General features: G+C 36.0%; 4 protein-coding genes across 13 annotated transcripts in view; 2 read left to right on the top strand and 2 right to left on the bottom strand.

Moving 5' to 3' along the window:
- The window catches only part of LOC149948516 (serine/threonine-protein kinase Nek8-like), a 260812-nt gene that overhangs the window by 134475 nt on the left and 101871 nt on the right, over positions 1 to 24466 (bottom strand). The window lies entirely within an intron of this gene.
- Positions 4787 to 10660, top strand: LOC149948523 (palmitoyltransferase ZDHHC2). Of its 8 annotated transcripts, XR_016480660.1 has the most exons (14): positions 4787 to 5001; positions 5567 to 5593; positions 5845 to 5939; positions 6137 to 6257; positions 6332 to 6401; positions 6472 to 6504; positions 6573 to 6702; positions 6804 to 6939; positions 7003 to 7129; positions 7831 to 7914; positions 9373 to 9497; positions 9641 to 9740; positions 9818 to 9852; positions 9933 to 10139. XR_016480660.1 is itself a non-coding variant. In XM_090173553.1 (12 exons), exons 1-12 carry the CDS (start codon positions 4869 to 4871, stop codon positions 9685 to 9687), a joined length of 1128 nt encoding a protein of 375 aa, XP_090029679.1. In that variant the 5' UTR covers positions 4787 to 4868; the 3' UTR covers positions 9688 to 10139. The 8 variants fall into 8 exon arrangements, 5 of the variants coding, with proteins under 5 accessions (XP_090029679.1, XP_090029680.1, XP_090029681.1 ...); XR_016480659.1 differs by having other exon boundaries at positions 9818 to 10139; XR_016480658.1 differs by having other exon boundaries at positions 9641 to 9852.
- Pgk (phosphoglycerate kinase) lies at positions 10658 to 13230 on the bottom strand. Its single transcript, XM_090173552.1, has 11 exons — positions 13139 to 13230; positions 12993 to 13069; positions 12879 to 12929; positions 12661 to 12813; positions 12356 to 12604; positions 11827 to 11946; positions 11654 to 11768; positions 11417 to 11596; positions 11282 to 11358; positions 11026 to 11225; positions 10658 to 10969 (listed from the first exon to the last, which is right to left on the bottom strand). Exons 2-11 carry the CDS (start codon positions 13052 to 13054, stop codon positions 10926 to 10928), a joined length of 1251 nt encoding a protein of 416 aa, XP_090029678.1. The 5' UTR covers positions 13055 to 13069; positions 13139 to 13230; the 3' UTR covers positions 10658 to 10925.
- On the top strand, positions 22768 to 23619 carry LOC149948521 (uncharacterized protein F54H12.2-like). The gene has a single exon (XM_090171098.1). The coding sequence runs from the start codon at positions 22768 to 22770 to the stop codon at positions 23617 to 23619; it is 852 nt and encodes a 283-aa protein (XP_090027224.1).

Below are 24466 nucleotides of genomic sequence, written 5' to 3'. Positions count from 1 at the left end.
ATTCGCTCCATGGTTTGCGCCTTACCGCAACTGATGGAGCCCTATTTTTCTGAGGTCACGTGCCGGAAAAGGGTAAACGCTTCGTAACAAAACCGTCAATGGGAAAGCTCTCAGTATTCGAATCTAGGGTACGAGTTTAAATTATCTTTGGCCTGATGGACACCGATTACCTAACAATCCCGAGAGGAAAATAGGCCTATTATATATAAAAAAACATTCTTTTTGTTTTATTCCGCACATGAATCACTTTTAAAAATAATAACGAACACGCCGCTTAAATATAATCAATATAACTTTTCCGTGTTATATCAACAATTCCGCGTTTTTCTCGCTATTTATTTTTCTTAGTTTTCCGTGATTTAAAAAAAAATCCTTGTTTAAATGTTCGATAAATAAATGAATAATTTCGTATAATTTATTTTCTCTTTGTTTTACTATTCGCCGCGATTTCGAAACAAAATGTTATAATTACAAATTTCTGATTTTATATTTAAAGTATCGTAAAATTAGCATTTAGCTGCTTCATTACACCCTTAATTACTCAAACATTCTCGTAATTTAATTTTTCCTTGGTTTGTCCATTTGAAGGAACACACTCGGAATGAAAAATTCAGCCGCCGGACGACTAGCGGCATCTATCGCACGACGTGACGGCGATTGTATATGATTTAAAAAATCCTCGTTTTAGCTTGGAGGAATAAAACAAGTATACAGGAGTTGCGGAGAGCTGCGAAATCGGTTTCGTCAGTGACTGTGAACTCGCGCGAGACGGAGGGGTTCAAACGCGACTAGCGCCAGCTGCATACGGAATTTTGCAACTATTCTCATTTTATATCATTGTTTTCGCGTTGTCTGGTTTGTTTTGAAACATTTCTAAATTCTTTGCGCCTTTTTCCAAAATGACTCGTATTTGTTTGGAGGAATAAAACAAACCAGACGACGCGAAAACAATGCTATAAAATGAGAATAGTTTCAAAATCCCGAATGCAGCTGGCGCTAGTCGCGTTTGAACCCCTCCGAATCGCGCGAGATCACGGTCACTGACGAAACCGATTTCGCAGTTCTCCGCAACTCCTGTATACTTGTTTTATTCCTCCAAGGTTTTAGTCGCTTGCAAAAAATCCTTGTTTTAGATTTTCCGCGTTTTCAAAGAAAATGGCTTTAGCAACGTATTTCTGATTTATATTAATGTATCGTAAGTATGAGAAACTCGAATTAACATTTAAATGATTAATAAATTGCTTTAATTATTCTCAAATTCGTATAATTCATTTTCCCTCGTTTTATTATTTTCCGTGATTTAATTAGTATAATTTCATTTATTCTCGTTTTACTTTTTCCGCGATACTTTTGATACAACTTTTGATCTAGGACGTCAATGTTGACCAAACTTGTCGAGGCTACGGAAGTATTAATAGGCTACGTGGTAGCGTTAAGAAATCCCAGGTTTTCGAAAGGAATCATGGGTAAAAGCTCCATTAATACCAAAATATTGGGTGGTCGCGGATTCCGAAGCGCCATAACTTTTGATCTAAGACGTCGAAGTTGATCAAACTTGTCGAGGCTACGGAAGTATTAATAGGCTACGTGGTAGCGTTAAGAAAACCCAGGTTTTCGAAAGGAATCATGGGTAAAAGCGTCGATTAATACCGAAATATTGGTTGGTCGCGGATTCCGAAGCGCCATAACGTTTGATCTAAGACGTCGAAGTTGACCAAACTTGTCGAGGCTACGGAAGTATTAATAGGCTACGTGGTAGCGTTAAGAAATCCCAGGTTTTCGAAAGGAATCATGGGTAAAAGCGTCGATTAATACCGAAATATTGGTTGGTCGCGGATTCCGAAGCGCCATAACGTTTGATCTAAGACGTCGAAGTTGACCAAACTTGTCGAGGCTACGGAAGTATTAATAGGCTACGTGGTAGCGTTAAGAAATCCCAGGTTTTCGAAAGGAATCATGGGTAAAAGCTCCATTAATACCGAAATATTGGGTGGTCGCGGATTCCGAAGAGCCATAACTTTTGATCTAAGACGTCGAAGTTGACCAAACTTGTCGAGGCTACGGAAGTATTAATAGGCTACGTGGTAGCGTTAAGAAATCCCAGGTTTTCGAAAGGAATCATGGGTAAAAGCTCCATTAATACCGAAATATTGGGTGGTCGCGGATTCCGAAGAGCCATAACTTTTGATCTAAGACGTCGAAGTTGACCAAACTTGTCGAGGCTACGGAAGTATTAATAGGCTACGTGGTAGCGTTAAGAAAACCCAGGTTTTCGAAAGGAATCATGGGTAAAAGCGTCGATTAATACCGAAATATTGGTTGGTCGCGGATTCCGAAGCGCCATAACGTTTGATCTAAGACGTCGAAGTTGACCAAACTTGTCGAGGCTACGGAAGTATTAATAGGCTACGTGGTAGCGTTAAGAAATCCCAGGTTTTCGAAAGGAATCATGGGTAAAAGCTCCATTAATACCAAAATATTGGGTGGTCGCGGATTCCGAAGCGCCATAACTTTTGATCTAAGACGTCGAAGTTGACCAAACTTGTCGAGGCTACGGAAGTATTAATAGGCTACGTGGTAGCGTTAAGAAAACCCAGGTTTTCGAAAGGAATCATGGGTAAAAGCGTCGATTAATACCGAAATATTGGTTGGTCGCGGATTCCGAAGCGCCATAACGTTTGATCTAAGACGTCGAAGTTGACCAAACTTGTCGAGGCTACGGAAGTATTAATAGGCTACGTGGTAGCGTTAAGAAATCCCAGGTTTTCGAAAGGAATCATGGGTAAAAGCGTCGATTAATACCGAAATATTGGTTGGTCGCGGATTCCGAAGCGCCATAACGTTTGATCTAAGACGTCGAAGTTGACCAAACTTGTCGAGGCTACGGAAGTATTAATAGGCTACGTGGTAGCGTTAAGAAATCCCAGGTTTTCGAAAGGAATCATGGGTAAAAGCTCCATTAATACCGAAATATTGGGTGGTCGTGGATTCCGAAGAGCCATAACTTTTGATCTAAGACGTCGAAGTTGACCAAACTTGTCGAGGCTACGGAAGTATTAATAGGCTACGTGGTAGCGTTAAGAAATCCCAGGTTTTCGAAAGGAATCATGGGTAAAAGCTCCATTAATACCGAAATATTGGGTGGTCGCGGATTCCGAAGCGCCATAACTTTTGATCTAAGACGTCGAAGTTGACCAAACTTGTCGAGGCTACGGAAGTATTAATAGGCTACGTGGTAGCGTTAAGAAATCCCAGGTTTTCGAAAGGAATCATGGGTAAAAGCTCCATTAATACCAAAATATTGGGTGGTCGCGGATTCCGAAGCGCCATAACTTTTGATCTAAGACGTCGAAGTTGACCAAACTTGTCGAGGCTACGGAAGTATTAATAGGCTACGTGGTAGCGTTAAGAAAACCCAGGTTTTCGATTGTATAAAACGGAAAAGTCCGGGTTTTAGTCAATTCCTCGATTTCTAAAGGAATTGTCCGTAATAAGCGTTTAATTTAACGTAGTGAAGGCTTGAAAGAGACAATTTAAAATTAAAATGTTCAATAAATAAATAAATAATTTCGTATAATTATTTTCTCTATTAACGATGTAGACGAAGGACCACGGTCTGAAAGCTCCCGAAGATTTTAATAAATACATTTTATATCCATGAAGTATCAGCTCCTTTGATATTTATTTATTTTTAAAGTTTTTTCTCTTCGTTTTACTATGACCGCGATTTCGAAACAAAATGTTATAATTACGAATTTCAGATTTTATATTTAAAGTATTGTAAAATTAGCATTTTGCTAAAACACCCTTAATTACTCGAAAATTCTCGTAATTTAATTTTTCCGTGGTTTGTCCATTTGAAGGAACACACTTTGAATGAAATATTCAGCCGCCGGACGACTAGCGGCATCTATCGCCCGACGCGACGGCGATTGTATATGATTTAAAAAAATCCTCGTTTTAGTCGCTTGCAAAAATTCCTCGTTTTAGATTTTCCGGGTTTTCAAAGAAATTGGTTGTAGCAAAGTATTTCTGATTTATATTAATGTATCGTAAGTGTGAGAAACTCGAATTAACATTTAAATGGTTAATAAATAGCTTTAATTACTTTCAAATTCGAATAATTTCATTTTTCCTCGTTTTAATATTTGCCGTGATTTAGCAACCAAATGTTATAATTACAAATTTCTGATTTAAATTTAAAGTATCGTAGGGACGAGAACGCGAAAATTAGCATTTAGAATCTTAAAAAGCAAACTTAATTACTCGTATACACTCGTAATTTAATTTTTTCCGTGGTTTCTCCATTTGCAGGACTAGCGGCATCTATCGCCCGACGCGACGGCGATTGTATATGATTTAAAAAAATCCTCGTTTTAGTTGCTTACAAAAATTCCTCGTTTTACTTTATTCCTGGATTTAGCAACCAAATGTTATAATTACATTTTCTGATTTTATATTTAAATTATCGTATTTACGAGAACGTAAAATTTTCATAAACACCCTTAATTAAACGAAAATTCCCGTAATTTAATTGTTCCGTCGTTTGTTTATCGCACGGCAAAAATTCCTCGTTTCCGCGGTTTACTTGCTGGGCGCAGTGTGACTAAGCCCTCATGTTACTATGTGGTAGCTTTCCTACATTTTCCTCGTTTACCTCGTTTTCCGGGTTTTCCTCGTTTTCCTTGTTTTAGTCGTACCCCAAAAGGGTAACCTTTAAAAGTCTACCTGCCTGACCTCGAACACGTGATTTTCATCCCCCCCCCCCCTTTATAGTAGATAGAAAAAATGGTGGATCACTGCGAGTAGTTGAGTGTTTCTGTGTATCAAAGTTTTATCGCGTTTCGAAATATGTTTTAATATTCAAAATGCCTTCTAATTTCTTTAAACCGGGCTCTAAGTGTTCATTTTGTCTTCGTATTTTCAAATGGTTGCCTGTGGTATTTATTACAGCCATAGTAGGATGGTCTTATTACGCCTATGTCATTCAGTTGTGTTTTTGTAAGTATGGAAGTTTTTTAGGGCCTTTGTAAAATTGTATTGTTACTTGTCAAAATACAATAATGGGAATTGGTGAAAAAGAGTGTTAAACCAATATCTACTTATAGGAAACTACCCTGTACTTTTAATTAGTTTCCTAGCAAAGTATTTTTAGGTCACTTTATGATTAAGGTCCGTTCTGTGGAAAATATCAGCTAGATTAGATTTGAACAAGGTTCCCAGAGCTACTAGCCACACTAGTTTCATATATTTCTATTGGCACAGCCTTACTGAGGTGCATTGCTTCCTCAAATTGCCTTGCACCAGATTTTCTAGTTCTTGGGCTTGAAAACCTCAATTTGGTTAAAAAAAAAATACAGCAATGTTGAAGATATATTTTAAATAAGCTTTGTGTCAAACTATTTATCTTCATGGGCATAATTCTTATTGATTTTTTAATCCATGTTTTGATATAACTATGTTGGGTATTACTAGCCAGTAATAATTAAATTTAGAGTGACCATATTAGGTTAAAATCTAAGTATGTTTTACTTTGTAACTTCAGAAGTTTTATTTTTTATTTCAGTTACAGTTGAAAGTATTGTAGAAAAAGGTAATTTTTAATATGATAACTATTTAGGCTGAAGGGTCAAACACTTGCCAAAATCTTAGAAGTTACTTTAGAAGGACTATGTATGAAAAGTCCTTAAAACAAATTTTTAAATAAATCCAAAAAGTCCCATCTTTTGATTCAGGATGGTGCTTTTTGATTTAATAATAATGATAACCTTGGGCACAGTTGACTTTTCTGACTTGAGTTTTCTACAAGTATTTTTTTTCATAGACTGATTTATTTCATTATAGTTTTTTACCTAATATTGTATCATGCCTCCTTCGTAATGTTCATTTGGTCCTATTGGCAAACAATTTTCACAAACATAGGAAAGGTGCCCAAACAGGTATCTTCCATCTTTTAAGTTTGTAGGTGTAGGTGTGAGTGATCTAGAGATTTTTTTTCTCTCTGGGAGAATTTAGTATTAGTCCAAGACAAATTTAAGCAAGTCTATTGAGATGAAAAAAAATCTTTACTTCTTAATTTAAAAATAAGGACTATTTGTTTTCTTATTCGTAATAAATAAATTTATCAATATTACAGTTTTATCTGCCACCCGTAGAGGCAGATAAATTAGAGAAGGAAACTAATGAGGAAGTACAAAAGCAAATTTTAGAAAGATTTAGTCGTGATCTCCCGATTAGCTGTCGTACTTTAAATGGGGGTAATTATAATACATAAATAAATTACATAACCTAAATTGTGTAATTATATTGAGCATTCTGGTTTTTTTTTCAGGAGTTAGATATTGTGAAAAATGTCACAATGTAAAACCAGATCGAGCCCACCATTGTTCCGTTTGTGGAGCGTGAGTTACAATATTAAAATTTTTACTGATATTTTTCAAATTAAAACATTCAAGCTCCAAATTTTTTTAGATGTGTATTAAAAATGGACCATCATTGTCCATGGTATACTTTTTAAATAGTTTTTGCCCTTTTGACTTGTCAAGCTAAATTTTCATTTCTTATAAATATAGGGTGAACAATTGTGTTTCTTTTACAAATTACAAGTTTTTTGTTCTCTTTTTGGGCTATTCATTATTGTATTGTATAATTATCGCTTCAACATCCCTTCAGTATTTCATCATGTTTTGGACGGTAACGATAGTAAAGTGACGTTTTATTGTTATAATGAACTGATCACTATTTTTCTTTTGATATTCATGATGTAGAAAGATATTATCTAATTGTTTAAATTATTATTGTAGAATGATCCAAAAGGGAAAGGAATTGGAAAGTTTCACGTACTTTTCTTATTCTTTGTAGCTGTTATGTTTGCTATTAGTTTAATTTCACTTTTTGGATACCATTGCTACCTTGTCACAGTTAATCGTTCAACCCTAGGTATTTTACTAAAATGGAATAATTATTGATGCCAAGTCACTAATTTTTTAATCGAAACTTCAGAGTCTTTCCGCACACCTGTATTTCGATGCGGACCTGATAAAGATGGTTTTAGTTTGGGAAGGCATGGCAATTTTTTGGAAATATTTGGAGATGATAAGCGCAAGTGGTTTTTGCCAGTTTTTACTAGGTAAGCATTATTTTTATTTGTTTTTTGTAGAATAGTTACTTAGTCATTCAATACTACGCTAATTCCAAATGGGAGGGCGTAAAATAAAATATAGTTGCCAAAGTTAATAGACATAAACAGAAAGTCTAGCATTTGAGTCTTTCTCTCCTTTGCCAATGGTTTTCTTGTAATTTGACACGCAAACCCTTGGTTCCCGTTACTCTTAAAAAACTAACCAATCCAAACAAGTGTAAAAGTCTAGGGAAAAATTGTATTTGCTATATGTCAGTCTCGGTGGGAAGTAGAGGAAATTTTCCTTTGATACCATGTGTTTGACCATCTCCTTGGTAGCTTGAGCAATTAAACAGTGCAACTTTCTATCATTGGTTACTTTTAGGAGTCTTTACTGTAATTTACATGTGAGGTAATTTAAACCTCAGACATTAATGATAAGCTTTGTGATTAGGTTAATTCCTCAACAATAAATTGTAATATAAAATGTAGTACACAGTAAACTACTTCTTTTCTCGGTAAAGAGTGACATTACAAAACCAGTTTACTCATGTACCGCATGCAATGCCCTTTGTTGTATCACGCTGTGAAGGGGGTAGACAGCATTTCGAGAAAGTAGTTTCTCAAATTACGGATAGTTCTAGACTCTGTTTATGTCTATTGACTTTTGATAGTAGTAAGTTTTGCATTAATTCCTTCCCCCATGCCAGCCTTGGTGACGGGGTCCATTATCCCACTCGCAATCAAGTGAGCAACTCGTACAACTCGATGGGCAACACTGCTCAGCCACCCAGGTCAGCTATACTATGTTAAGATAAATATTTTAGGTCACTGACTACCTTCTGTTAATTTTAAAAAATATACGTGGTTATTTTTAAGTAATAAGGCTTGCTCACAGTTTAATTAGTAGGTTTGTGAACTTACCATTGCATATTAGACCATTTGCATGATTTTTGTTAACACATGCTGCTCTTCATAATTTTATAATATTCACAAAATTTTTTACGTGCTTGTACTGCTAGTATTTAATTCATATTGGTGTATTTCAACCAAAATTTAATAATAGTAATAAATGCGTTTAAGGTCGGATACTATAATTGACACTGCATGAGTTAATCTTTGTAGACCTAATAAAATAAATTTAAAAGAAACATAGTAGCCAAGTGAAATCATTCGGGCTGGAATTAATACAATTAATTAATTCAATTTATATGTGATGCCATAAGTTCATAATTTATCTCTTATGATAGAAGTATCCATCTAGACCATAAAAATTTTAAGTGTACCTTCACGGGCAGTTTTCAATGTACCCAATTTTCCCATTGAATCGCAAAAGCATACACCATAACTTGGCTTAAAATGTACTGTTTGTATTACCCTGCTTAACGTAAAATGTATGATTACAAATTATGGATTTTCACTTATTCATTTGATTAAATAGTTTAAAAAAAAATCACTATCAGGGCCGGCGGGAAGGTAGGTGCAAGGTGTTCACGGCACCAGGCCCCGCGGTGCTGTGAAAAATCGGGGCCCCGCTACAAATTGGAAATATTTATCAATGACGATCGTAACGTCATTTTTAGGTTCAAGTTAATTTTTAGTCTTACACAAGCCTAGTATAGAAACTGATATCGATGGCGAAGATTTATTTGAACTAAAAATATTTAGGAACGTTATTCTTAGCTCTGTTTTAACTAGTTATGAAATGTTAAAGTATTTAATTGAAAATAGTTTGAACGACGTATACCCTAATATTTTAATAACTTTAACAATACTCTTAACAAATCCTGTATCAGTTGCATCCGCCGAGCGATCATTTTCTAAATTTAAATTGATAAAAAAACTATCTAAGATCAACCATGAATGAAGAAAGTCTTGCATCTTTAGCAATATTATCTATAGAAAATGATGTAGCTAACAAAAACTGCTAACTATGATGAATTAATCAAAGATTTTGCAACCAAAAAGTCACGCAAAATATTTGAATAAAAAAAAATATTTTTAAAATTTAAAAATGCTCTAAATTTTTTTCTAGAACTACTATTATTTAAAGGGCCCCGCAACCAAGTTTTGCACAAGGCCCCAAAATTTATCGCGCCAGCCCTGATCACTATGTGAAATATTTCTGCGAAGGTACAAGTACTTTAGCAGTATTTGGATATGATTGCTCCTCTCTAAGAGATATATTGTATACTTTGGTGATACATAAAACCAAATCATTTCTAATTGAAGGTAATATTCGTTTTTTTTAGTGTGGGTGATGGGGTTTCATTTCCTCAAAGGACTGTTGATGAAGATACAGATGGTCTTCTCAACCGTCAGAGATGGGCAGAAATGGTTGTAGATGAAGAAAACCCTCCCATAAGTCCTTTATCGGGTAAATACGACTAGTTTTTGTATTTGTAGTAGCACTGTATAAATATTTTAGTAAATCAAAGAAAACCATCCAAGTTTTGCATGAGTTTGCACGTCGCATTAGTATAGCCAGAAAGCTTAAGAATTATGTGTCCATTATTTCAGCTTCGAGGTCTACCATTGCCTCAGACGTTAAGCTACTCACACAGTAAAGGAACTTTTCCTTCTAATTAAAATGGCTTCTTTTTGCACCTTAAAAGACGTTGTGTGTACCCATTTCATTTTTATGATGACTTGGAAGATGGAACTTCAATACCCTTAATTAAATTTTCATCTCTCTAGTTCGCGAGCTGACTACATTTGCATGCCAAATCAATGTAAACTGAGATATTCTTTCCACATAGGCTTAAGTTTTCTTGCGTTTTACGGGCAAATGAATAATTTTTGTTTCATATAGACCAACAGGCCTTGTCCCACCGTAATCAACCTGTTTGAGAAGCTTTTACACATAAAATCGCTGGGTATGGTGTAATTTTTATTACCATTCCTCTTCAATTATCATCAGAATTTCTCCGGCATAGTGAAACCCCAATTGATTTTTGTTAATTTATAATTTTTTGCTCAAAATCTTTACATTTAAACTTAACGGTTTTAAAAAATATCTTTCCTTAGTTTCGATTACTAACCTCACTCAGGAAAAGTTATGTCTAGCCTCATTATCAAATTACAGGGTTAATTATTTAGGTCATTTAAAAAAATTATTCTTGCTGTACTTAATGTTTATAGAACGTTTCAAGTGATTTTATATTTTGTTATTCTCATCTTAAAGGTTTAAAAAAAATTTATATATAGTTAATTTTTAAAAAAATGGAAACTATGGAAATTAAGTCAAAAATTTTACTATCCCACACCCTCATCAAAAGCTTATTTGAATCCACTTGGTTGGATTTTTATTTACTATTTAAAAAGCTAAATTTTATTATTTTCAAATTTTTTGTAAAAATGGAGTTAGGGCAGTTTTATACACTAAAATTGTAAATAAATGAAGTAGAAGGGATGGGAAATATTTAACTGGCCCTATCGCTACTAAAGTAATTTTTAACAGCTATCATGCTTTAATATCATTCCACTTTATTGAACTTATTGATAAGTGCGCGTTTAAATAAACTCATAAACCTGTGATAAGTTTGTTGCATTGTTTTATTTTAATCTTGGGAAAATAATATCAATATATTTAGAAAGCTAATGAAAATCTAATTGTATTACTTTTTAAATTCTATAAATAAGGATCTAAATTTAAGCCACTGTCAAATTTGTATAATTCTAAAACTCAAAATTAATACAATGTTTTACTATACATCACAACTTGTATATATTTTACCTTAACTGGAAACATTTCTCAACAACTAACAAACATACCCTTTCTAAAAGACTCGTTTGGGGAGTCATTTTAGGCAGCTTCTGATAATGCAGCCACTCCAGGCAGCGTTTTACCTGTTAATTGAAAGCAATTTAATTTAAATTATATCATTAATATTTGATTGTTTTACCTTCTAACAGTTCCAGACTAGCTCCACCTCCTGTACTAACGTGACTAACTTTGTCTTCAGTTTTCCATTTTGCGCAACAAGTTGCAGTATCGCCTCCCCCAATAATTGTAATAGCTCCTTTTTCCGTTGCTGATACCACATGATCCATGATAGTTTTGGTACATTTGGCAAAATTTTCCCATTCAAAAACACCAACCGGTCTAAAACATAATATAATTATAATATATATGGGTTTCTAAAAGCCCAAATCAATTACCCATTCCAAACAATAGTTTTTGCCCGATCAATAGCTTGGCTAAATATTTCTCCACTTTCGGGTCCACAATCCAGACCCTGCAAGTTAATGAAATTATTAATTTTTAATATTCTATTGTGGCCAATATTTTCTTACCAAACTTCCAGCTGGTATTCCAGATTCAACCGTTGCAGTCCCTGCTATGGCATTTTCTCCAAATTTATCCCCAGTAACAAAATCAACTGGTAAATGTATTTTTACTCCATTTTTTTTCGCCTTCTCCATCAATTTTGATACGATGGACGCTCCTTCTTCGTCGTATAGAGAGTTTCCAATCTTAGGAAAAATAAATTTAATGGTATTATATCATTTTTCAGTAGGGTTAAGACTTACCTCCATCCCATTCAATTGTTTTAAGAAAGTAAATGCCATTCCACCACCGATAATCATTTCATTAACTTTATCAAGCATATTGTCAATAAGTTGAATCTTGTCTTTAACCTTGGCACTATGCAAATAGTTAAAAGTTATATTTTGGTCACATCATTGTCAATTGGTAAACTAACCCTCCAAGAATAGCGAGGAATGGTTTTTCTGGTTTTTCAAGAGCTTTTGCGAAATAGGTTAATTCTTTTTTCAAAAGAAATCCAGCGGCTCTTTGAGGTAACTCAACACCAACCATGGAACTATTAAATAAACAACAAGTTATTTTGTTTGTTATACATTAGCTGAAAACTATTCGTGAGTTCTGAACCGTTCAACTAGTCCCCATGCGCACTATTCGGCAAAAAAAATTCTAGAACTACCCAAATGCAAACTATTCGCAGACAAGAACCTCTTGTTGAACCGTTCTAAATTTTACCTGCTCAAGAGCAAGTACTGGCTGGAACTCAAGGTGGAAATCTCTAAAATTCGTCTGCACATCAGGCTGCGTACGTCAAATCGTACGATCCTAATTTGAATCACAACTATTCGTACAAAAGTTCTGAACTATCCAGAACTTTTGCGTGACGTCACAGCTTAGTTCTAGGCCGTTCTCTTAAAGGTTCAGAACTCATGAATAGTTTTCAGCTATTTAGTACTGTCTGTTATAACCTATGAGCTCTGTGAGCTGTGCCAAATGCATCATTGATATAGACATCTCCTAATTTAGTTAGCGAAGTTCTGAACGTTGCCACGGCTTCAGAACTTGCTTTAACCTTTTGCCCTTGGGTATCAACACCTTTACCCTCTTCCTCAACATGAAACCTTAAGTTTTCTAATAAAATTACAGAGCCAGGAGTGGGATTAGCACAAGAGCTCTCTACTTCATTTCCAACACAATCATTCAAAAAAGTGATGTCCCTAAAAAAAAATTTCCTTCATTTGACACTTGTTTCTATTATGTACTGCCATTTTACCGATTTAATAATCGTTTCAGTTCATCAGCAATTGGTTTAAGGGTATATTTTGCCACCACATTTCCATCTGGTCGCCCCAAATGGCTCATAAGAACCACAGATTTTGCTCCTTTTTCTAAGGCATATTTAATGCTGTCCAGTGCCGCTACTATACTGTGATTTGAATATTCGTTAAGAAATAATTGTAAATAACATTAATTAATTTATAGGTTTAGTACCGTTGATTATTCGTTATAACTCCTTCTTTCAGTGGAACATTGAAATCAACTCTATATTTGATTTATTTATGGTTAAAAATTTTTAAACATTTTCTTGTTCAATATGACCTTTACCTTATCAGAACTCTCTTTTCTTTTAAATCTAACGAATCGATACTTAGTTTGTTGAGAGCCATTTTATATTAGAAGTACTAAAAATATGAAAATAATAAATTCGTTTGTAATAGTTTATAGATTTATTTATTGCGGAGGAAAGGTACTTAAGGAAGCCGGTTAATTCGTTGTCTTCAAAGTCAAACAGCGTTGCCAGACGAATAATAATAATGGTACACGTCATTGAATTGGGAATAATACTGCTAGAATTACAATTACGATTTTGGTTGCCATGGTTAAGCGGGACCTGTTCTGATAAGACTACGAAATTCATCTTTATAATTAGGCGGTAGCGCCATCTATATTTTGTAAAGTTATATGGCTAAAAATAAATAATTATTAGCTAACTCACCGTAACTTGAGTTAACAAGTTGGCAAGCCAAAATATAAATATCCTCGCAAGAGTTTTTAATTTTCAATGAAGCGTAACTGTATCCGTGGTTCTGCGGTAGAACGCTCATCTGTCGTGCAAGAATCCCGGCCGTTTAAAAAATTATACTACACCCAATGACAAAAAGAGGTCGCTTTTGGAAAAACCTTTTCCCTGATTCTAAGGAAAATGCGAACGCGTTCGCAGGTCTGACAGACAGACACGGTGGTTTATAACCCCTCCTAGGGTACGAAGTCCCCTCGGAGAGGTAAAAAGGATCGTGTTGACAGAATAAAATCATTTTTAAACAACTTCAAAGGTTTGATTGTTACGAGTAATCATACATTTCAATTTCGCATCAGATTCGCGAAAAAATTTAATTGCAATATAGTTGCCACCGCTAGAGACAGATGCCACCACGGTAGAACGATAAAGTTGATAAAGTCTTCTTAGTGAACGAAATTGGTCCCGCACCAGCCCAAGGGGTGATTATTCCTCGTTTCGGTTTGTCTCTCCGTCAGAAAATCGAGAGCTCCTCTAGTCGCAGTCGCGTGTGACGTAGTTGGATCCCTTCTTCGAAGCGCCTACGATCTAGACACAATAATGAGGCGTCTTACAATCTCAAAACCATGTATAAACTATGTCTGTCATTTTAAAAACTTCAATCGTTTTTATAAGAATTTAGGACTATAAGGGAACTTCAACCAAAAATATTTATATATTTTTTGTAAATATAAAGGTGTTTTTAAAATATAAAGTCGTTTTTCAAATATAAATTACTTTTCAAAATATAAGGCGAATTCGTCTAAGACATTCGAGGCCAGTTTAAGAAATGTACTACCTACCTGGAAGGTACAAACGCACTATAGTAATACTGGAAGGTACAAACGCACTATAGTAACACATACCTCACAGGCAGTGGCGTAGACAAGGGGGATTTCCGTGTCACCGCCACCATTAGGCCTACGTTTGACTGTACTAAATTGTCACCCCTCCTCGACCCCCTTTGACGAATTTCTGACTACGCCACTGCTTACAGCCTACAAGGATAGTTTTTTATGTTTATTTCCTGCACCTATGTATTGGGAGACAGCAAATAAACCAAAACTTTCTCCTACAATGCAGGAAAAATGGAGTACACCCTAAATCATTTCTCCTAAGCATACCAATGGAAAAAGGACAAAACCAGAGACCCTATATTTTAAAAACACCTTTATATTTTAAAAGTGCTTTATATTTTAAAAGTGCTTTATATTTTAAAAGTGCTTTATATTTTAAAAGTGCTTTATATTTTAAAAACGACTTTATATTTTAAAAATTACTTTATATTTTAAAAACAGCTTTATATTTAAAAAAATACCCCCATATTTACAAAAAAATCTCTATTTTTTTATTGTAGTCCCTGCTGCTATGTCTGTCGTTTGCACGTTCATGAAAGAATATAGCGGAAGGTGTCATTCTCTTCAGAAAAATGAGCTGAATCCGAATTTCGATGGTGGAAGTTCGTCAAACGTGTCAGGGGGGCGCTAGCCCACCCTAACCACTTAATTATGGTTTAATTTTTAAATTATTTCATTTAAAGTGAAATGAATATTTTAAACGCTTATATTTGACAATAGGTCGTAAATATTCAACGTCCTAAGTTGATTATTTCCGCGGGGGGGGGGGAGCCACTAAAGCCAGCCCCGCCCACCCTTAGCGGAAATCTTCAATACTTTTCATAAATATGGGATATTAGGTATCAAACGAAAGCTAAAAACCTCTTAAGAAATAACACATACCTCATTTTACAATAATACAAAAATTCGATTTTAAATTTAATATATTTCGTGTAAATTCGAAATACTCTTTAAAGAAAATATATAAATAAATTGAAACTAGAAACCCTATTTTATTTCCAATATATGGAAAAGAGAAAGTTCGGTTCAAAGTTTTTTCGACGGGCCATTTTACTTGGGTTATTATGTTAAGGTCGGCTCGACCGCTACCAAAGGTTTCCAGTGTCGGGTGGCAATTTTGTTGAAAAGAGAATGGGTAAGGGCAGTTTCTCAGCTTTGTTTTGAAGGAATAACGGCAGTTCGTTATCATTTTTGGAGGCGCATAGTTGCTAAAGTGTATATTGTGCTGTTTTATAATTATGTCTAGTGTGTTTAAAAGAGAAAACTGCATTTTCTGCAAACATAAATCTAAAGAAAAAATTGTGCAAAATCCTGAAGAGCAATCGTTACAGAAAATTTCTGATCTGATCGTGGAGCTGGCTGCGCTTAAAGATGAAGACAGTCAAATATTTTTAACAAAAATGAAAGGTGATGTATCACTTAACAATCTTAAACTTAATAAATGTTCTTGGCATCTATCTTGCTACAAAAGGTTTACGCATAAATCGTATAAGCAAAGAGTTGTAAATCTGTCGAAGATAAAACGTGTTTTGAAAATGTGGTTCCCGAACCTTCGATTTTAGTCCGCAGTTCTTCATCAACTTTTACCAGAAATACATGAACCGAAATTATCAGCGAACAAATTTTTCTCGGGCGGCAATTTCCCCGTGCGACAGGGGAGGGTTAAATAGGGAGGCCTTGTTAATTTTCCGCCTCCCGCGACTACAGGGAAAATTTCGAATGCACCACGGGTAACTAGACCGCCATCTAGTGAGGCTAAGAGAAATTATTTCATCGAAGAAAATCTTGAGAAACGTGGTCTGCAGACCTAGGCTTAGCCGTGTTTGGTTTTTGATAGAGGTCAGTGGAACTGTGGAACGCGGTAGCTGCAGCTAAAAGTAGATAAATTAAAACCTTTTAAACTATTCTTACCAGACCATTTGCTATTCAGTTTTATATTTCAAATAAAACAAGTACAATTATTTTAACAAATTAATACAAATATTTGTTGTTTATAATTCTTAACGTAGTCAAGTTATTCTACTTTTTATCAGTCGTTAACTGGGCTTTATTAATTAATAACAACTGATTACGATGATATTTGTTTGAGCGATTCTTGCCTTGGACGTTTCTTCTAATAGTGACAGCCTTTCTTCCACTGACACATGATGCACTTGTTATTTTTCCCCAGCAACATATTTTATTTATTTGTTTTTCGAGAAAGTTTCGCTCGGCCCTCGCCAGGAAGCGTATTCAAACCTTCGCCGCGGAGGTGGGTAGGTTCTCTTATCGAGGAGGGGAAGGTGGCACGCGGCCACTAAGGTGGGGGAAAACGGGGAACTTGCCTCCCGTGTTAGAGGAATAGGACGCTGATAATTTCGGTTCATGTATTTCTGCTTTTACTAGAAGCAAAACTTTGAAGTACCTAAAAACTCAATGTTTTTTCTGTAATGAAAAGGGTTCGAAAAAAAAACCCCTTGCATGCAATATCATATGATCGAAGTGGCGTATCTCTGAAGCAAGCAGTTGATTTGTGCAATAATGATATTTGGCGCGTGCGACTGAGCGAATGTGTAAGTGACACAGACGCGCACGCGGTAGATGTTATGTACCACCTTAACTGTTGGAACAAAAACGTTATAAAAGTACTGCGTCGTAATAATCATTTTGAAAATCCAGTTCAGAGACAAAACGCGGCCATAATAGCTTCGAAAATAGAGTTTATTAACCTGGTCGAAGAATGTCTCGTAGGGGAGAAGGTAACTACGATAGCTGACTTATGTAATGCGTATTTAAATATATGCATTTCGAATGGTTTGGACTCAAGTAAAGATGACCTAATGTCTCGAAGAAAACTGAAAGATTTCTTAAATGAAGAAATTTTAGGTATCGAATTTTCACAACCAAAGAAAAAACGCGAATCAGAACGCGTTTTTTTGAAAACCACGAAGAATTCGGCATTGATAAGATTGGAGGAAGACAATAATGAAGAGCGTCTAAGGTCCCTTTTTAAGGCCGCGAACGTTATCAGAAACTTAGTTACATCTTCAAAAAAATGGAAATTTAACGGGAGTAGGGTAATCCTGCCGGTCCCAGGACTTATTCAGTTAAAGGCCAGCACCCGTGTGGAGCTATGCTTCACTCTTGTGGAGCGAGGTGGATGCTGTGTGGAGCGAGGTGGATGCTGTGTGGAGCGGGGTGGAGGCTGTGTGGAGCGGGGTGGAGCGGGTTGGAGACTGTATGGAGTATGATGAAACATTTGAGGGTGACGCAACGGTTGCATATAAGTGAAAGTACGGACGCCTCCACTCGCGTGGAGCTATGCTCCATTCGTGTGGAGCGGGGTGGAGGCTGTGTAGAGTGGAGTGATCTAGCAATGTTATATCTCCACCGAAATGTGAAGTATAAATATGGGTGGGATCTTGGTAAAAGGACATTCTGAAGAGTAAATATCAACACGAAATCATCTACGTAAGTATATTATTTTTTTTTAACTAGTTAATATTTTGTTTATGTTCCTAACATATAATTTGCCATAGCATGTTTGCTCAAGTTTTGTTCGCCGTCCCGTCAGATAAATTTATTGAGGTTACGTCTTCACTAAATGTACGTCTAGGACTTCGAGATAGTGCTACGGGAATCACCTTAGATGAAGCTGATTTTCATGAGTTATTCAGAAAGAAGGACGAAATATTAGCTTTCTTCGAGAAGGATGACGCCCCAGGATCATCGTGCTTTTTCAGCGGTTCCGAGACGAAACGTATTGACCTAAGAACGTATCAGAATCGAAAAAATTTGGATATCCGGGAGATGGTTCCAGGGTACGGTGAATTGTACGGGAAGATTTTCCTAACCAAGAAGGGTTTCGCCATTGGCTACGCTCTAACCAAAGTGCTAATGGATATGTATAAAGACGTTGTAACATACCTAAATGAAGCCAATAGGATATATAACCTTTTAAAGGACAGTATTTTAGAACAGTTGCGTGCTAATATCCGCCAGTGTTGCTACGGTTGCACCGTGGACCATCCCTCACAGACTCAACACAACTGTTTAGAAGACTGGGATATGCGTGTTGAAATTAACTATGACACTGCGATAAGAAATCTTGACTATATCGAGATTTATAAAATTTTTACCTTAAGAACCTTTTTAAATGATGAATTTTGTAAATGTATGGTTGCTAAAATAGTCTGTAACGCAAAACATCTTTTGTGAATAAAAACTAGCTGATTAGGGAAAAATGTGTCATTCTTTAAAATGGATTTCAGGTTGCAACATCCTTTTAATGGTCTGATCGCGGGTGCGACTCAATCAGGAAAATCTTTTTTTGTAGCTAGCCTTATCAAATATAAAGATACGTGTATTTCACCTCCACCAGAGAGAATTATTTGGTGCTATACGGAATATCAACCTAAACTGTTTAATTCGGTATTAGATGATACACCCACAGTTGAATTTCACGAAGGATTATTAGACGTTAAAATTTTAGATCCAAATGTGAAGAATTTTGTTATTCTCGATGATTTACTTTGTGAAATATCAAATAACAAGGATGTCACGAATTTGTTTATAAGAGGTTCTCATCATAAAACACGTCGGTTTTTGTACTTATGCAAAATTTGTATTATCCTGGGAAGGAAATTAGAACGTTAAATTTAAACGCGCACTATCTGATAATTTTCAAGACACCACGTGACAAATCGGCGATATTTCATTTAGCTAGACAGATTTCTCCAACTAACAGTAAATACGTCATCGACGCCTTTCATCAAGCAATTGCTAGAGACTTTGGGTATTTGTGGGTGGATTTGAAACCAACTACGTCAGATGATCATAGACTACGAACCGGACTTATACCAGGAGAAGAAGCTGCTGTTTTTATCCCAAAATGAAGAGAATTCATAATCATAAGGAGTTTTTAAAATATCTGTCTAAGTGTAATTCATGTCAGAGAAATTCCGCCATCAAATATGCTAATAACGACGCGATTAAAGCTATTGTAGAATGTTGTATAAATGTTCTGCGTGGTAATGTAAAACTGTCAGATGATCATACAATCGCAAAACGGAAAAAGATTCTAATACAGAAGGGAGGATTTTTACCGTTACTCTTAGCACCACTTCTTTCAATTGTGAGCAGTGCAGAAGGCGCGGCTATAAGTAGAGCTATCAAAAATGGCTAGAAAGATGATCTTAGTTCCCGAAGACGTGTATCGACGACTCAATTCGCAACCGGAACTTGACGAAAACTTGGATACGAAAACTGTTTTAAATAATCGGAACCTAAATCAGTCACAAAAAGTGGAGTTGTACAATCATTTATTACAACGTAACAAAAGAACTAAGAAGGCGAAAATCGTTGAAGAACCGAAAAGAAAGAAAGACTGGTATTCGGAAATAGCTATCGCGATACCAGATTCACATCTAAAACCCGTCATTGCTTTGTACAAGTGGATCGAAATAAACAGTAAAATTGAATGGTCTACCAGTGGTGAACTTATTTATAAAGGACGCCCTATAATTAGATCTAATATCATGGATATTTTACACGAATCAGTTAAAGGATACAAAACCCAACCAAAACATGAAATTGTTGGATTAGATAACTTTTATAAATTGCTGTCAAAGGAAAATGTACCAAAATTACTTGTAAAAAATAAATTACCCTTTGAATCCCCCATTGATAATGTATCTATTATTTCTAACGATCTACCAGAGAAGGTGTACGATGATTCTGATTATTTACCCCCAAGTCCCGAATCAATGTATGGTAATGGATTATTGAGTTGGATAAATTTGAAATAAAGAATATAATCATACATCAGGTTTCAGTTCTTTCATTCACGAATTACACCTCAACATGGAAGGAGGCATCGATCCTACTCCGTCTGGGTTGATAACCTCTTTATCGATATCGTACTTAAAATCACCCAAAGTTATTACTGCGTTTTTGTTATTATTTATTGTTATCGTTTTTGAACTATTTGAGTTCGCGTACTGGTATCACGAACGGAAAATGAACTGTACGATAAATGGATAAGTTAGAAGAAATATACTTCAATGTAAAGGATGCCGGTAGTTACGGAGGCATTCGTGGTCTTTATCGGGCCGCCCGAGAGAGGGGAATCAAAGTTAACATAAACGACGTGAGAGAATTTTTAAAACGACAAGATACGTACACATTACACAGACCAGTGAGACACAATTTCCGAAGAAACAAGACGATAGCGTATGGGATAGACGAACAATGGCAACTTGATCTGGCAGACATGCATGATATCAAAAACCACAATAGTGGATACCGATATATCTTATGTTGTATTGATGCATTTAGTAAATACGCATTCGCTGTAGCCACCAAGGATAAGAAAGGATCTACTATGGTAAAGTCATTCAAATCTATTTTAGAATCAGGTCAACAACCGAAGGTTGTACAGACTGATCACGGTAACGAGTTTCTATGCAAAGAAGTTCAAGGTGAATTAAAACGTAGAGGAATCAAGTTTTTCGCAACGCACTCTGAAGTAAAATCTAGTATTATAGAACGATTCAATCGAACATTGAAGTCTCGAATGTATCGATATTTTACGGAGAAAGATACGCACAAATACATCGACGTTTTACCAGATTTATTGGAAGCTTATAATAACAACTACCACAAATCTATTAAATGCAAACCCGTTGAAGTGAAGAAGGAAAATTCTAAACAAGTGTGGCAGAACTTATACGGGAAAGTCAATTTTTCACCCCCAGTCTCGTTCCCTTTTGAAATAGGTGACTTGGTTCGTATAAGCAAGAATAAAACCACGTTCGAAAAGGGTTACAAAGCCAATTATACCGAGGAAATATTCAAAGTAGTGGAGCGCTTACCGAGAGACCCTCCGGTATATAAGCTGGAGGATTTGAAAACTGAGCTCATTTCGGGTGTGTTCTACAAGGAAGAAATACAGAAAATCGGGAAAGACCTCGACAACTGTTTATTTAAAATAGATAAAGTTTTGAGAAAAAGAACTAAACCCGACGGAACGAAAGAGCTTCTAGTACGTTGGCGTGGTTACAGTTCAGATTTTGACTCTTGGGTGCAAGAAATTGTATTACTATGAGTTTTTATATAACGTTACCCTCGAACTCGTCTATAGGTTATTTCAGGAATAACACTTTAAGCAAGTTCAGGACGTATTTACCGGAACCAATAAAACTTGAGGGAGCATATGAAGTTGGACTAGCCGAAATAAGTTATCCAAGAACGTGGAATAACGTTAATGAAGAATGTTTAGTTCGAATTTGGAATACTGTAGAAGATATTATAGACTACCCGGAAGAACCTATACCCAAGAAGACTAAAAAACAGTCAATCAATAAGACGGCAAAGAACACCGAAAATTTTGTGAAGAGAGATCTCGAAGATGAAGTGCGTGATATAAGTATACTTATACCTCCCGGATATTACGGCACTACCGAAGAATTACTAGAGATTATGTCACTCGATGACGACGGACAAAAAATTAACTCAAGGGTCGAGTTTTATTACAACAAACCTAATCGGCGAGTGGTAGTCGAAATAAAAGGAATGAACCAAGTTTACATACCGCATGAAATCGCCATCATATTAGGATTTACGAGAACTCCAGGCCGAGACGTAACTATAGTGACTTCCATGACGGCGCCTTTTAGCTGTGATATGGACGCTGGGTTACATTCCCTGTTCATATACTCCGATGTCATACAAAGTCGGTCGGTTGGAGATTCAGATGTTCCCTTATTACGTATTATAAGTATTCAAGGAAAAGACGGAGACACTGTTGAGAAGGAGTTTTGTAGACCTCATTATATGCCTATTGCGAATAACAATTTTCAAACCATTGAAATTAATATTATGAGTGAAATGGGTCATCCTGTACATTTCGAAAGAGGAAAAGTTCACGTCACTCTTCATTTTAAACCCCGAAGAACATGGTCTTATCTATAAAATCAGATGCAAAATCTTTCTTCCACTCATTTGCGGCTAGCAAGTCAAAGGAGAAGCATGTCTCCACGTAATCTAGATCATGTTTCTGTAAACGATTATAATAACTATTACTTAAATCAAATTGGACACGGATCAATTCCGGTATACCGTGGAGTAGCCGTGCAAAGAGGATATGGTCTTGGAAATATGTTAGCCTCGGCATTTCGGTCGGCCATGCCTTTACTCAAAAAGAGTACCACATTCCTTGGTCGAAAATTTTTAAATACCGGAGCAAAAATTGCTTCTGACGTGTCGAGTGGTGTGTCTATTAAAGACGCGTTAAAATCTCGGGGGAAAGAAGCGGGGAAAGAAACCTTAAGAAGAGCCGCCGAAGCAGTGAGTAAACTTAGTGGAAACGGCCGTAAAAGGAAATGTAAAACATCTCCCATCATCAGTTCAGTTCGAACCAGGAAGAAGAAAAGACGTTCTCTACTTCAGTCTGATATATTCTCGTAATCATCATCATCATCATTGAATAATGTCTCTAGCCCACCCCAGTTTGCAGAACAGTATTAGCTCGGAACTTGATTTATTTCATGTACCGTATACTCAAACTGGCATAATAGGAAGTCAATGGGTTGAATATAATCCAACATCGAACATAAATGAAAATCAAGCAATTATCTTTAGTATCGCTGGAAACTCAGAGACGTACATTGATTTGAAAAATACTTTACTCCAAGTTCAAGTGAAAATTGTGAAAGCAGATGGAACTTTACCAAAACCAGATATTTATGACACTGTATCTAAAACAACAACTCCGGCGGACAAAGTTGGTCCAGAAAATTTGTTTTTGCATAGTCTCTTTGGCGAAGTTCACGTATCATTGGGTGACAGATCAGTAACGTCATGCCCTCAACAGTACCCTTACAAGAGCATGATTCAAACACTCTTGACATATGGTGGGCCAGCCAAGGAAAGTTTCTTAACCGCGTCTTTATTCTATAAGGACAAAGCTGGGAAATTTGACGAATTTTTCAATAATGACGGATTTAAGAAACGTGAAAAATTGGCCCAAGAAGGTGTTAGTGACATGATAGGAGTTGTACGAGCCGATATTTGTCAACAAAATCGACTTATTCCTAACCTGATAGACCTAAATTTCAAGTTTATCAAAAGCTCAAACGAGTTTTGTTTACACACAGACGGTGAAAAATACAAAGTCATTTTCACCCACGCATCAATGTTCGTCAGAAAAGTTAGATTGACGCCAGAGATTATGTTATCCCACGCTAAAACTTTGGAATTGGCAACAATGAAATATCCCATCACCCGTACGGAATGTAATTCATTTTCAATTTCCCAAGGGAACAAAAGACAACTTATATAATGGTCAAATACCGAGTAAGGTGGTGATCGGATTTGTAGACCAGAATGCGTATTTGGGAGACTACAAAATGTCACCTTTTAACTTTAAAAATTTTTCGTTAACTCAAATCGCCCTATACCTTGATGGTAGTAGTGTCCCGTCAAAACCATTAAATCCAAATTTCAATGATAAGTTGTTTATACGATCATACGCTAATCTCTTTCTTCAAACTGGTCAATGGAATATTGACGAAGGAAATTTAATCGACCGTGATGAATTCGCCAATGGAAACGCACTATTCGTATTCGATTTAACTCCCGATCTTAACGGAAGTTCAACTGACTGTTTCAACCTGGTAAAGAACGGGAGTTTTCGTCTCGAATTAATATTCGGAGAATCATTGCCGTCAACAGTTAGCGTGATTTACTATTCTGAATATCAATCTTTGGTCGATATCGACAAGAACAGAGCAGTTTTATACGACCAAAGTTCATAATGGACTCGCAACAACTTGAAATCATACTCAAGAATGACCCGCATACCAAATATTTGTTCAGAGGAGTCTTCCCTGCCGATCTACTTCCCAAGAATGTGAAAACGTATCCTTCACTTTACATCGTGAACACTGATACCTCCAAAGGAGTAGGAGAACATTGGTGTTTGATATATCTCTCAAGACCACTCAATTGTACATTCTTCAAGAGTTTTGGGAACAGCCCTGATTTGTTTAAATTTAACTATTTTGTTGAGCGAAACAGCCTAACTGTGACGTATAATTCTGTTCAATTGCAAGGAAATTCTAGTAAGACTTGTGGTGGCTATTGTGTATATTTCGCTAATAATTTGTGTAAAGGAATTACACTTTTTG

This window comes from Leiobunum rupestre, chromosome 4, assembly GCF_980474605.1.
Source record: "Leiobunum rupestre chromosome 4, qqLeiRupe1.1.hap1, whole genome shotgun sequence".
Lineage (NCBI taxonomy): Eukaryota > Metazoa > Arthropoda > Arachnida > Opiliones > Sclerosomatidae > Leiobunum > Leiobunum rupestre.
Note: the sequence above shows the minus strand (reverse complement) of the source record. Positions and strands in the feature narration are given on the sequence as shown.

Excerpts from the sequence above, each read along its gene's own strand:
- LOC149948523 (XM_090173553.1), top strand. The coding sequence starts at position 4,869 with ATGCCTTCTAATTTCTTTAAACCGGGCTCTAAGTGTTCATTTTGTCTT. Across the intron at positions 6,258-6,331 it reads CTGTCGTACTTTAAATGGGG|GAGTTAGATATTGTGAAAAA; the intron begins GTAATTATAATA and ends TTTTTTTTTCAG. Across the intron at positions 7,130-7,830 it reads TTTTTGCCAGTTTTTACTAG|CCTTGGTGACGGGGTCCATT; the intron begins GTAAGCATTATT and ends CCCCCATGCCAG.
- Pgk (XM_090173552.1), bottom strand. The coding sequence starts at position 13,054 with ATGGCTCTCAACAAACTAAGTATCGATTCGTTAGATTTAAAAGAAAAG. Across the intron at positions 12,605-12,660 it reads CTGAAACGATTATTAAATCG|GGACATCACTTTTTTGAATG; the intron begins GTAAAATGGCAG and ends ATTTTTTTTTAG. Across the intron at positions 11,769-11,826 it reads TTCCTCGCTATTCTTGGAGG|TGCCAAGGTTAAAGACAAGA; the intron begins GTTAGTTTACCA and ends CTATTTGCATAG.
- LOC149948521 (XM_090171098.1), top strand. The coding sequence starts at position 22,768 with ATGTCTCTAGCCCACCCCAGTTTGCAGAACAGTATTAGCTCGGAACTT.